The 14,016-nt window shown below is 44.4% G+C and overlaps 1 protein-coding gene across 14 annotated transcripts in view; it reads left to right on the top strand.

Moving 5' to 3' along the window:
- The window catches only part of HDAC4 (histone deacetylase 4), a 267,149-nt gene that overhangs the window by 214,175 nt on the left and 38,958 nt on the right, over nucleotides 1–14,016 (top strand). For all 14 annotated transcript variants that reach the window (XM_037398255.1, XM_037398254.1, XM_037398252.1 and 11 more), the window contains 3 exons: nucleotides 1,299–1,432; nucleotides 8,799–8,919; nucleotides 13,423–13,469. In XM_037398255.1, coding sequence (XP_037254152.1) covers nucleotides 1,299–1,432; nucleotides 8,799–8,919; nucleotides 13,423–13,469 — 302 coding nt within the window. The remainder of the gene's footprint in view (nucleotides 1–1,298; nucleotides 1,433–8,798; nucleotides 8,920–13,422; nucleotides 13,470–14,016) is intronic.

Below are 14,016 nucleotides of genomic sequence, written 5' to 3'. Positions count from 1 at the left end.
AGCTGGAGTACATGCAGCAGCACGGTGCTCAGCTCCAGGCTGCGTGTCCATGTATGTTCTCAGAGTCTGGTTTCTTACCAGCCCCTTTGAACTCCATGCGGTTGCAAATTGTGCAGTTTACCTGTAGTTGAACTAGTAACATGAGAGCCAGCTCTGGTGAGTTCTGCGAGCAGTGCTCGTGCTGCCCGCCGCAGCATAGGTATGCTTCGTCTGGGATTTTGGAGGAGCGATACTGGTTGGAGTGCAGACCCTTTAATGTTGGGTCTGGGAGTAGCTCCTGCCTTCACCGCTAATTCAAAGGCTTTGGATTCTTGTCAAGGCCTTCGATTTGCAACTTTATACTGTGCTTTCAGACAGATATTGCTTGCAAGAAACCTTACTCCTTCGGGGCGGGGGGGGGGAAATCCAGCTGCTTTTGTTCTGTTCTTTGGAGCTTCTGGCTGAAGAGAAGGCTAGATTTAAACATTTGACTATGCCTCTTTTGCTTGAGTGGAAAAAAGGAAAGGTCTTTTGTCACTGTGACTGCATAGCTGTAGAGGACCTGCTGTTTTCCTCCAGTGGAACATTGGCTATGAAATCATAACTCCCCTTCCAAAAACGTACCTGGACAACTCTGGAGCATGAATCAAAGTCTCCTACACTGTTGTCATGCCATAAATACTTGGTAATGCAAGGGGATTTAGCTGCCTGACTCCCACGTTCAAATGAAACAACACTGCTAAATACCTACATATCGTGCTGAATAATTATGCCCAAGTGTGTGCTAATAGCCTTAATTAGCATGTTGTCAAATAGTGTTGATGCAAAGACTTCAGCGCAAGCTATTTTATGAAACAGTGCCTGCTAATGACTTATTCCTTCTGGTTTTTAATCCCAAACCCTAGAGTTGTTTTAACAGCAATTATGAAAGTACCCAACAGAAGAGTTGCAAACCAGTCCCCTCTTAGATCAGGTTCCTACACCAGCACATCTGTGCTCATACTGATGGTTTCAGTTGTCACCTTTGTCTGTCACTCTCACAGCTTCAGCCTGCGGAGATGTTGGTAACTAATTTCTTTTCCATTTCCAGAGGAAGCAATTGTTGTAGGTTTGGTACTGTCTCAAAGCAGCATCTTGGATTTTCATTTCTTAGAGCTCTGTGGCTCCTGGTAAAACACAGTCTTTGTCTAGAAGTGTTCAGCTGAATATAAAGTACTGTTGTAAAATAAAATAAAATAAATAAAAAAATTCCCCCCCTATATCTGGCAATTTTTTATTTTATTTTTTAACTGAGAGCAATTTTGTAACCTCTGCTGCAGGCCTTGTATATGACACTTTGATGCTGAAACACCAGTGTACCTGTGGAAACACAAACAGCCACCCAGAGCACGCGGGGAGGATCCAGAGCATCTGGTCCCGGCTCCAGGAGACGGGTCTCCGTGGCAAGTGTGAGGTAATAAAAAAAAAAGTGAAGGGGGGGATGAGATGGTGAGCCGGGGAGAAAGGGAGAATTTAGATTAGTCTGGCTGATTTGACTACTGGATTATGAGCATTCTGGGGGGCTGATTCCTGGTCTGGACGATAGCGTACGTACCAAACCTGCAGCTCGGGCTGTTGACTGCTACCTGGATGTGCAAACTTTATACTGCATTCTGGCTTGAATTTTTTATAGCTCCAGCTGTTGGCAGTGTTTTGCCATATGTGGCCTAAATTTAATCCATTCCTAGATGACTGCTTATGCTTTTGTATGCACGTCTGTCAGGAATACTTTTCTAGCGATCTGATTTCATTGCATTGCGATGACTGTTAGAAATTTCATGGAACATTGGAGAATGCTCTTGCCTGATGTTGTAGTGAAGCTGCTTCTGTAATTTTCTATTTCTGTAATTTACTATTCCCTGTAAACTGGAAGTCCCTACAAAGCATTCAATTTTGAAGCAGCCGAAGTAAGAAGAAGATATGAAGTAACTGTTATTTGTCATCCCTCCAATCATAACAACAAAAACTCTGGAGCCAAAAGTTTGTATTTCTGTGATTTAATAACTTTTTAAATACTCTTTGGTAAGCAATGGTCAATTTGTGGTGAAGATAATGTAAAAAGAATGAGGGTAGGAGGTTGCAGCTAAGCACTATTCCGTCACAAAAGGTTAAATCAACTTTATTGGACAAACGTATTTTAAGAGTGAGGCAAACTAAGAGAGCAGCTTAGATACTAAACCACGAAGACTAATGATTATATGATAGTAAATTATTATTATTAATAACTAATAGCAGTGATGATAAATTAATGGTAGTGTGTGTTCATCAGTTGTCTGAGCATCTGATGGGACTGAAGCTCACGGTAGGTTTGAGTTATGTCAGCATCTGGCTAGAAATATTCCACGTGGTGGCAGCATTGCCATTGACTAAAGTTCCCCATCATACCCTTATTTATCCCTGAAGAGAGCAAGGAGGAACTTCAAACCTGTTTCTGTCTGTGAAGCCCCATTTAATTGAATTTTGAGATTGTTTGGGGAAAAAAAATAAAATAATAAATAAAAAAATCCCCCCAAAACAAACCACATAAAACCAAACAAAACCCCCAAACCAAACAAGTACCCCACTGCTGTCTAGCTCCCCTGTTCAGAAGCAGGAGTTAAACTGTGCAGTGCTAATTGCCTTGTATCCTACAGTTATGTGAGAGATGTTCTGTAATGTGTAAGTTCTTCACTATATAATCCTAGGGAACTCTTATTTTCCTTAATTTGATATTTCCAGTTGCTCTCACAATTGGAATTGTTCTTGATGTCCACCTGTGTTTCCCTTCTGACCACTGGTGACATTCTGCCTCATCCTGACTCCTCCTTTTGCAGAAAACAAGAAATATGTGATGCTGCCTTAATACCGGTGTTTTCTTCTTTGATGGCTTCATTCAAGGTCTGACGTGCCATTTCAGAATAAGCAGCTGCTCTAATTGTGCTTGCTTCCCTCTCTAGTTAGCTTTCCTTTATCCCCACCATCTCCTACTCCTGCCCAGACCCCCGTGTTAAAGTTTCCTTCTTTATCTTAAATTTTCTCATGGGCTTGATGGGCACAACCTTTTCCGGTTTCTCCATCTCCTTCCTGCCTCCACACTTCACTCTTCTGTTCTTGATAGGGTTTTTCCTGGAACCGCTTGTTCACTTTCCGCTGTTCTTGACTGATGTGATTCTTTTCTGCGTTGCAAAACCTTTTGGACACTTCACTGCCCTTCAGAGTCTTTCTGAAGCTCCTCAGGTGGAACCTGTCTATCAGCGAGCAGGGTGAAGGACCATACAGGGTTTTCCTTCAGTGAAGGTTTACCTCCACATCAGGTGCACTTGCATGGCAAGGGGACGGCTTTTTGGACTCGAGTGGTCTCTGCTGCTGGGTTGGAGCACGGCTGTGACGTGTTGGCATCGCTTGGGACGATGGGCTTGTCTCCTTATCCCAAGGACCACGTAGAAAGCTTTAGTCTGTGGGACGTATTCCATTATATCATCAATTTAGAAGGAATTTTGAAGTCTGGCCTAATAATTGTCATTATTTTTAATAATTATGTTACTTTTCCAAATCCCTGTTGCTTATGCCAAAGCTCCGTGCAGGACAGCATGAGCTGTGCCCTCTATCCCCACCCACAGTAGTGTGTGTGTGTGATGTGCAAACTTTAATGGAGCTCTTTATGTGAGGATGGTGACACTTACCACCAATGCAGCCTCCTATGTACCTACAATTTTTTTTGATGGATTAGAACTCCTCCATCTGCATAGCAGCCCTACAGGCACTGGGAAAGAGGTGAATATTTTTAGAATTAGCAGTAGGTCTGCAGCAAGTCAACAGCAACACCTGGACTATAGCACTCAGAAATTTGCCAGGCTGTATATTTAATTTTTTTCTGAGCTCCTATTTTATTCCGGGTTTTTTTGGGGGGTGGGGGTTAGCTGGTCTTGCTGACAGACACATCTGTGCATGCTCATTTTTATCTTCACTGTTGCAGGTCTGTTGTCCTATGCTTCAGAGGTTATAAGCCAGTTAAGTAAGCCCAAGGGCCTGATGTGAAAATTGTTTGTGATCATGTAGTTTAATCCGTTTTCTTACAACTCATATTTGTAAAAGGACAGTTTGAACTTTGACATTTCCTTATCCTCATGTTTCCCTTTCCTTCCTTAATAGCCCTTTGCTGTGGTCCGGGTGTGGTTATAGTTTGATTCTGTTGCTTGCAAGTAGTTGCTTGACACAGATTAGAAACACAGCACCCTGCGTAGTAAATAATCCCGTACACACTGTGTGGGATTAGACAGGACTCCACTGGATCCCTGTCCTCTTCCAGAAAGAGTTTAACAGCTCTCGTTCACCCCGCAACTGCATGCTGAAAATAAATCCCAGCTCTGCTTTCTCATGCAAGCTCAAACAGTTCTGGGTGTCTGTCTCCTGGAAATGTTCTTTTGGTGTTTCTGTTGCACACATGCCCCAAGCCAGAAAAGGACTCACAGATAAATATTTTTATCATGCATGCAAACAAATGCTTGCTTTGAAACTTCAGAAACAAACTAAGTGAAAACCTGTTTTCAACAGGCAGCCGAGAGGCTCCTAGACAACCTGCCAAGTGCTGGGTTCCTACCATTTCTCTTGGAGGCAAGAGAAGTGAACCAGAAGGGGCACAAATATTTTTAGAACAGAAAATACCACATCACTTCTCCCCCCGCCTCTCATTTTTCAGCAGTGAAACAGATATGTATTTACTAAAGTCGTCCAAAAACCGCTTTACGTCCAGCTGAGGGGAAAATATGTGCCAGATTTGCGGTGTGATAGGTAAGAGTCTGGCAGAGTTGCACAAGTTTAAGGATGACCCTTTGGAGCGAAAGCAGTTGTCCAGACTTAATGACAGCAGTGGTTTAGAGTATTGCTTGTTTAATTAAGTTAGCTTTATAAAATGCAACAATTACTCTGGTGTACATGCAGCATTCAGAAGTAACAATTACACTAATTGAGGCAATCTCAATAAAAGATTCTGCCCCCTAAACGAAAACCCACAATCCATGGTATAGTGTAATCCTCCAGCCTTCATCAAGAGCGAGAGGAAATCGATAGGTTTTGCTGTGTGTTTCAGAGGTAATCAAATCCCCGGGCTGCTCGACCAGGATGAGGAAGAATGAGTTCCTCAACCAGGGTCCGTCTCCAAGCACATCTTGGCAGCAGTCCTGTGTTGTTGAAAGCATGAGGTCTGTTAGCTGAAGGTTAATCGCAGCTGCGGAGGACTGACATGAAAAATCAGAGCCAGGGCTTGGCCATCTCTAAGAGCAGAGCCGTGTCCGCCGTTTTCCTGGCACAGCGTCGGATGGGTGTCCGGTTGGAGGGCAGGACAGGTCTGGGCGGGTGAAGCCTCTGGAGAGCTGCTGCTTGCCCAGGGTTTCCCATGGCGAAGCACCCAGGCCGTGTGGGAGGCGCTGGCAGTGGTGCCTGGGAAGTCAGTGTCTGGAGAGAAGCTTTGTATCTGTTTTCTTGGCCTCTGGGGCATTTTTGGGGGCCACGGTTGGGGCAAGATCTGGCTGGCTGTCGCTCAAGATTCATCTCCTCTCCTGTTGAAGCATCATAGGGTGAAGTGGTGAATAAATTGTAAACTACGAGACTAGTGGGGGTTTTCTTTTCTTTGAAATGCAAAGGAAAAGCTGGCTCCAAGGAAATGGATGTGCAGATGGATGTCCAGAAGGATGTGTGTCAGGCACTGGGAGAGGGGTGGTGGCATGGTGAGGCAAAGGTTGGGTTTTGTGCAGGAAGGAGCACAAAGGACACAGGGTAAAGAGCCAACTAGTTCACTGGGGTTAAGAAGCCTACTTCTGAGCTGAAAAGCTGGGGTTTAGCAGCCTGGAAAGAGGTTGAGGAGGGGGAGTGTAATAAGGAGTAAGCAAGCTCAATAGGCAATGCAAAGCCTCAAAGATAAGAGTATCAGGACTTACGAGCTCTTAGAAAGCAAGGAACTGCTCAAATTAGGAGTGTGGATCGCAGGCTGAGCTGTAGACTGAGATAAAACTTGTGACAGGTCTGGAAACAGGAGTGAGGAATATGGTTTTTTACTCCAGCTTTATTTGTGGGGGGATTTATTTTCTTGGCGTCTTTGTGTTAGAGCCAAGGAGAAAGCTTGTGGTGCCTGAGCCGGCAGATGAGAAAGGTGCAAGAGCCTCTTGAGCATAATCCTTTCTACCTAGGCAACGTTTGCTGTAGCGTTTGTGGTTATATATTTGTCCCAGTAAGTAGTAGGGTTTTTTTCTTGAATGTGTTTTGCTTGCAGCAGAGCTGGAAGTTCTTCATCCGCTCATAGTTTCTATTTGGTTATGGGTGTCACGTGGAGGGGAGGGTGGTATTGATAACCCTCGCAAGAAGCACAGAGCTCGGATGGTCTTGGTAGAGCCACCTACTTTAAATGGGAGCAGCCCTTCCCCGTCCTGGGGAGCTGAAGCTGTTTGCATCCACGGAGGAGCTGGCGCGTCATCGCGGCGGGCTGCCGTTCTCCTCGTGTCTTCACATAACGCCAAGAAATACAAAATGCTATTTCTGTACGTCCACTAAATGTAGCAGCTGAAAATGGGTCAGTACATCTTGTTCAAAGGAAAAGAGTTGGCATATGGGTTAGAGGGAAGCTGCAAAAGCATGTAAGGAGGGACTGAGGCAGGCTTACCCTGAACAAAAAAGGAAGACAGGATAAAAGTTCAAGGGGGATTTGCCAGATATTTCTGTCTCTTCTGGGTCTAGCATTTTTGTGATTATTGCCTCTTTAATGGGATGCTGCATTTTTGCCTTGTCATTAACCTGAGGAAACCTAGGTGGTGGAGCAGAGCATGGAGAAAATGAAAGAGGAACTGGAGAGCAGAAATGCCAAAATTAGAAGAGGCAGTGCATGAGCACTCCTGCCGTGCTTTGATGCCTGATGCCTTGTGCCTCAAACGGTTTTACAAAGTGTTTCCTGTGCACTTTGCAACACGTGATGGGGGCTTACGCTGAAGACTGGAGACCGAAAAAATCCATCCAGTTTGTTCTGTGGCTCGTGCTTCAGAGGCGGAGGTCCTGGAGCCCCCGTGCGCCCAGCGTGCTCCAGCCCGGGGTGCTGTGGCTGGGCCAGGCTGCAGCCCGCGATGGCAGCGCGGTGTGGAAGCAGGCACTGCTTGGCTGGAAGTGCCAGTGCCTTTGAAGCATCTTGTCTCCGGCACTCTCCTGCAGAGTAAGCAGCGCACGGCAGTGCTTCCGAACGGCAGCAGCTCTCAGGAGCAAGAGGCACAGTCTGACCTTCTCTTCAGAACAAGTTTTCCATTTGAAAGTCTGTTCTTTTGAGGAGTGTGATTTCTTTTTTCCCCTTTAAGCTATACTTTTTTTATAGTTCTTATTAGAAACTCTGCTTCTCCGGGGATGTGGAAGTCTTAAAAAAGCAACTGGCTTTGACGAAGCCAGGGTGAAGGCTGTGTAGGAGATGTGTGCGATCCTACGTGGGCTGCACAGCGGGATGCTTGTTGCTGAGGCTCAAGTTCTGGGTGACCATGGGACCTCTAGAAGAGTCTTCCAGAGCCTTCCAACGTTTTGCTGTTAACTATTTATATTTTAGTATTACTGTTGTAGAGGGGAATAATCCTGTAGGAAGCAGCACCCCCCCGCCCGAAGTGACAACTCCTTTTAGAGTGTTTTAGTCCAAATGGCAACAAAAAATTGTGAAGTAGTTCCAAGCCATATGAAATACTTTCTTGGGGCAGGGGGAGTGCACACATGTTTCTGAAGCAAAGCAATCCTCATTTCTGAATAACTCCTTACCCTCCGTCATGGCCACCTCTTGACTTACCCCCAACCTCAGCACTTCTTGGCTCGCTGTGTATTTCCCCTGCCAACATTTTGGAGGCAGTTGCAAGCTCCCAGTTAAAAAGGTGAGGTGTTTTTTCTGCTGTCAGAGCTTGGTGTACCTGATAACCCATGGCACCATCTGCCTGCTGGGGAGCACTCCCTCCTCTGCAAGAGGCCATGACATGGTCCTTGTTTGCCCAAGATTTAGCACCTCCATGTAGCACTTTGTTCTTACAAATATTTTCCATTGCAAATGCGTGATGGCAACAAAAGAAACCTCAGAGGTGTGCTGGACCCCTATGACAATTTGTGAAATATGAAATTGGGTCCTGCTGACATCAGCAAAAGCTTTGCCATGATCTTCAGTGAAGCCAGGGTTTTGGCTTTAGTGTGCATCTGCCTTTCCTGAGTTTCAGCTGGTAAAAAAATCAGGGTTGAGCATATTGGCTACAGTACTTCCAGCTCCACCTGCATCATCATATAAGAAAACAATGTGCAACAGATTGAATCGTGTGGGATTTCCAAGATGAGTTTTAGAGCAGAGAGTTTGTAACTGACCCTTGATTTCTTGAAGGTTCGTTTAGTTTGGAAAGCGCTGTGTTTGGGAGAAGTTTTTAGGTTAGCTTAGTAATCATGGTGGGATTGTTGGAGGTGGTTTGGAGGGACGCATTTTCACCAGAGAATCACTTTGTAATGGCTTATAACTGAGATCCTGAGTATTCAGTAGTTGAGCAATGCTTGTGTAATTTAGCGTATACTCTGTGGTAAGTATTTTTAAAACAAAACATAAATAGATCTAAAGATTAATTTATATGTGAAACTAGTATTTTGAATAAGGGATTAACCCAAAATCTGTCTTACAATTAATTTTGCTGCATAGGAACTCATTTTAGCTTTTTGGTTACTGTCTTTGTGAGTCGCTAAGGAAAAAGAAAAGTTCTTTAATGAGTTAAGCAGTTAATCAGTGACTTCATCACTCCTTTTCTTTCATCTTTCAGTGCATTCGTGGAAGAAAAGCAACTCTAGAAGAGCTGCAGACAGTTCACTCGGAAGCCCATACGCTGCTGTATGGCACAAACCCTCTGAACAGACAGAAACTGGACAGCAAGAAACTTCTAGGTATTGTTCCCTGGGGGGTGGGGGGTCCCCTTCCTTCCCTCTAGCCTTGACTGGCAGTCACTTTAGCAGTAGCGGTATGAGGTGCGATGCAGGACTCCCTCCATCCTCAGCCCCAGGCAATGCCCAAGAAGATTCTTCCCACCTCCATTCAGTGTCTGCTTGGGAGCAGCACAAGATACATCTGTCACCCTTTGTTCAGGTAGATCCCTAAAACCTCGATAGCTAAAGCTTCCTTTCTTTTATGTCTTCAAAACCTAAAGAGCTTTCCCTGAGGAGGAAAGGTAATTCAAACACTTTGTTTTATCCTTGGCTACTCTTCTCTGCATTTTAGAAAGTTATCCATTGCTAGGTAGGAACTGGCACACCTTACCAGGGACCTGGATCTGCAGCACCAACCAGCTGCATAGACACCAACAAATAGCCGTCAGTTTTGTATGGATAATCTGCAAGAGATATGCAGGGGCCTCTTAGATAGTCTTACATTATTTTTTTTTCAATTTGGAGTAAGATTGTTTGTCCCTTTCACTGGAGACTGGATCTTCCTGAAACAGGTCTGTGTCTGTCATAAAACATAGACATTTTCCCTGCAAAAAATCTAGAGAACAGTTTTTCAGATGACCAGCCCGCCCCACAGCAACCAAACCGCATTGATTTTGGCACCTTACCTTTGTGGAGATGTCATCATCTCCCTTTACTTTTTGCCTTTTCACAGCAGTCAGTGATAGACTGGAGGGGCAGTTTTGGAAGTTCTCACATGGGGATCAGCAAACAGACAGTTCTGGAACCTAGAAGTTGAGAATATTTATTTTGGGATTAGCTTGACTTTGAATGATATAAAAAGAGGATTAACTTGATGGCCTGCATGATGTAGTAGTCACAGCAAAAGAGCTGGAAAGATTTTGCAACATACTCACTATGTACATTAGATCCCCAAAGAGGAAAGCTATTAGCCAGTTGTTCAAACATGCAATTAGCACTGTGTTTATAGCTAACTTACCACCTCTTTAAAACCCCGAGAAATGAAAAGTAGACACTTCTGGCTGAATGATAGCGCAATTTGTATATGAAGTTTAAAGAATTTATGATGTCATATCCTTGGTAGTGTAAAACTCTCACCTTGCGTAAGGCATATCCACCAGTCCAAAGAAACAGCATGTAAATCTTCCCTGGTGGATCTGAGAAGGTTCCTTGTTTGTAGTTGCACCATCTTCACACTGACTGATTTCTTTGCAAATTTGTGAACCATAGCACGGAAGGTGTGTGAGGACATGTGTCCTCACCGTCCGCTGTGGTGGGATCCAGGCAGTCTTTCAGCATCTGAGCCATTGGCCTCACCAGCCTGGAGCAGGCAGGGTTAGCACCGTGCCTGTGGCAATGGTCATCATCTCCATGGAGGGGCTGAGCGGGCAGTAGGTCACCCGAACCCCTCTCCTGTTGGAGATACCCCTTGCAAGTTACGCTTTTAGGGTGGACTGTGATAACACTGAGTGTTTTCGGCTCATTCAAAGGTCAGATCCTCTCGAAGTACTTTTCTACTCCCTCTTTGATGCTCAGTACAATCTGTATCAATAATCCCGCAGATACATTTGGAGATAGTTTATTTGGTTAGAACTGGATTTGGGGATACCCAGGTTTTGCTGAACCATTCCTGATGGTTTATTTAGAGAACCTGAGGAAGGAGGCAGTCTTTCTGCCTAAGTACTTCTGTGGTTTCGCTGTGTGCCCCCTGTGTCTTTAATCACTCATTTTGTAGAGATCAAGTTTATTTTTATAGTGAAGAGAAATAATTCTAATACCTAAGGGTATCCCAGTGCAAAATATTGCCTGTTTGGGTGTTATTTGCAAAGAAGACCAAGCTGTCAAAGCGCTGCAGCCATAGATAGAAGGTCAGGTCCCTAGGAGCTCCAGTAGGCAGAGCTTTCCAGTAGCTCTTAGCTGAGCTTAGACCTTGTTTCCTAAACCCACGTGGCACCATTTCAACCTTAAGCTGCTAGCAGTAGGACTCGCTGCTAGCTTGCATGACCATCCTTGCCCAGACGGCAGCAGACTGCCTCTTCCCGCTGCCCGGCTGTCCTCCCGTTGCACATGGTGCATAGGCCACAGCTGGCGCTGACACTTGTGCCACCAAGCTTGGAGGAAGAGCAGACGGCTTCACTGTGCAGCATGGCTGCCAGTCTTCACACCAGGCAGGAAAAATTAGGTTGGTGGCTTGGCAGCCGAGGGTCCGGAGGGGACAGCACACAGCGAGTCAAACTGACAAGAGGGGTGAGCCTGGCTGGGAAGGCTGCATCACACCCAGGGAGAAGTTCTCCTTTGGGAGCAGGGCAGGAAGGGCGATGCTGGCCCTAAACCCAGTTTCTTAACTTGATGGGTTCCACAGTGCTGGACCTGAGCAAGGGTAACAGCCACTGCTGTGTTGGGGGAAACCTACCTGAAGAACCACAGCGTGTGCAGTGGTGTATAGAGGTGAACAAGCCTGTAAGCAGCCCCCTCTTCAGCCATCCCCTCCTCTTGAGAGTTTAAAAGGGTTTAAAATTCACAAAACAGGTTTGTAGGGTTCTTTTAAATATATTAGAGGGTAAACGTATGGCAGGTTTGAAGTCTGAGACCAAAGCTTTGTGTTAGGTTCACATATGCAAATGTAAGTTTGTTAGACCTGAGTGTCTTGATATGTGTACGGCTCTGGTGGCTCACTCCGTGTAAGCTCTTTGCCTTTGATATGTCTGTGAGGAAAAAAAAAAGCATGAGAAACCTCAGCTGAAAAGGAAGAACTTATAAAGCTGAGGGATGAAAACATGGGATGTTTCGTTTTAAGCTTCTGGAAATGATAAAGGGGGTGTCCCTTCATCTGGCAGTTCTTTGGGAGAAAGCGGGAAGTGGGTAAGTAGTTCAGGTTTTTCAGAATTGTAAGCAGGCATCATTGTAGCTCTCCTGTTTACTTCTGTAATTGTGCTGTAGCTCATCACTTCTGGGTCTTACTCCTTTCTCAAAGTGCTCTTCTTTACACATGTAGGAGAGACTTGCAACGGAAGCCCACCACTGATGCTGAAGTTACTTTTCCCAGAGGGCCTTGAGCATCGCAAAGATTTGCTTTGCTGTGTTTTATCAGGCAGGTTTGAAGGTGGTGGCCTTCAAGGCAGGTTGCACAGCTCTACCTGGAAGTGTTGCTAAAGCCCTTAAAAGTCTGAGGGTGAAAAAGTTCTCATTTGACAGTATAAAGCTTTGGAACCTGTTGAACAAGTTTAAACTTAGGCAAAAAAGGCTGCTTTGAATTTGTGGAAAGCAATCATAAATTGTTGTCAAGAAGATAAATATCAAAATAATGGGTGGATTAGCAGTGAAAGATGTGACAGGAGGTCCGAAGCAGGATGATCTAAGAACTTTCATTTGGAACTAATCAAAGAGTGAATCTCGCTGTGCACTCAGATTAATAATACAGATGCATTAACTCTGCTTTCAGTCACAGGGGTAACGTATGTGTCTGCGATGCGTTTGACACCAGCATGGCCCTCAGTAACGTCTGTCTGCTGTCACATCTAATTCACACTCTACAAAACTGGTAGTTAGCTTTTAAGGGAATTTATTCTTTCAGTATAGGCATGACCAGAACAAGAACCTGCTTTGGTGGGGGACAAAAAAACTCAACCCAGTTTATTTCACCATTAGCTTTTGTTAATTTTCAATAGGTCTCAAGCAAATGAACCTTAGGCAGCGTACTCCAGATCTTTTGCAGCATCTATATTTCCTTCTCCCTATTTGCTTGTGGTGCATAGACACACGTACAAGTCATACACGTAAGGTGGTGATGGATATGAGACAGCGTGTTCTTGTTTCAGTATAGTTTATAAACCTGCAGAATTTTGAATGGGAGATAATTTGCTCATATGCAAGCCCAGAAAGTGATGTTACAATTCTTACAGATGCAAAATTAGCCCTGCAGATGGTTTTCTCCATTTTTCTCAAATTCTTAATGTTGGCTTTGCTTTTTCAGTCAAAACACGTTTTCTTTGCTTGCCACTGGTTTATTTTTTGTCTTCCTCTTTTACGAAGCTCATGCGCTCCAAAGTCTTCTAGTAACTGCAGATGACTGATAATTAGGGTGGTTTTTATGATTTCCTATCCTCCTTTGGTTGAAAGGGATTAAAATGTTCATCTGAGAAGACATGCGGAGCACTTGTTGGTAGCATCTCAATCATCTATAGTCAGCATGACTGCTTGAAATGTAGGACAGCACAAAAACTCTTGTATAAAAATAAGTGATTTATGGAAGGCTTTTATATTGGGAAGGCTTTTGAACAAGCCCAAGCATGTACATTGTGTATGTAGCAGGGTTGGCTGTGTGTTTTCTGGAAATTGCAAGAAAACCCCAGTCTGTTGCTGTGTTTGGAAAGATTGCGGCATTGCCATAAAATTGGACCAAAATCTGGTGAACTTTGACTTTCTGACTTACAGGGCCCTTTTTTTTTTTTTTTTTTTTTTTTTTTTTTTTCAATTTTCCTACAGGTTCTTTAACGTCGATGTTTGTCAGGCTTCCTTGTGGTGGTGTCGGGGTGAGTACTCTCTTTAATGTGTAAATAATGTCCTGTTTGTTCTCCCAGTCCCATTGGTAACAAAAATTGTTGCTTTGCATTCCATCAAGTGGGTAATTGCAACCAGATGTTACTTATAAACAGGGTCTGCCTGGGGTGCGGGATTGCAGTGACAGCCTCACGTGCCTTTCTTCAAAAGCAGCGTGAAGATTTTTAAACTGTTTTGGAGAGCTGAAGTGTGTGTGACATTCATAGGCATGTTTCGTCTCTGGCTTTTAGGAGGAGAAACCTCATTTCCCAGGCAGTGATGTTTAACGGCTTAGAGGTTACTACATTTGAAAGCAACCCTGGCATCCAAAAATGCTTTCTACATAGAAAGCAAGATGTGCTTTTCATGCTGCTCATGCTGTGTAGGTGTTTCATCTTCAGTATTTGTACTTCAGAGCTGCCTGCCTCCTAGTGCAGGTGGAAAACATATTAATAAAATTGTGATATTGAAGGACAATACTTGGGAAGTCCCTGTAAATAGTAACTTGCTGCATTTGTGTCTGGGCTACATTACTGTCCT

The sequence above is a fragment of the Falco rusticolus genome, chromosome 8, assembly GCF_015220075.1.
Source record: "Falco rusticolus isolate bFalRus1 chromosome 8, bFalRus1.pri, whole genome shotgun sequence".
NCBI classification, from domain to species: domain Eukaryota; kingdom Metazoa; phylum Chordata; class Aves; order Falconiformes; family Falconidae; genus Falco; species Falco rusticolus.
The sequence above is the reverse complement of the archived record's forward strand: the minus strand, read 5'-3'. Positions and strand labels throughout refer to the sequence as shown.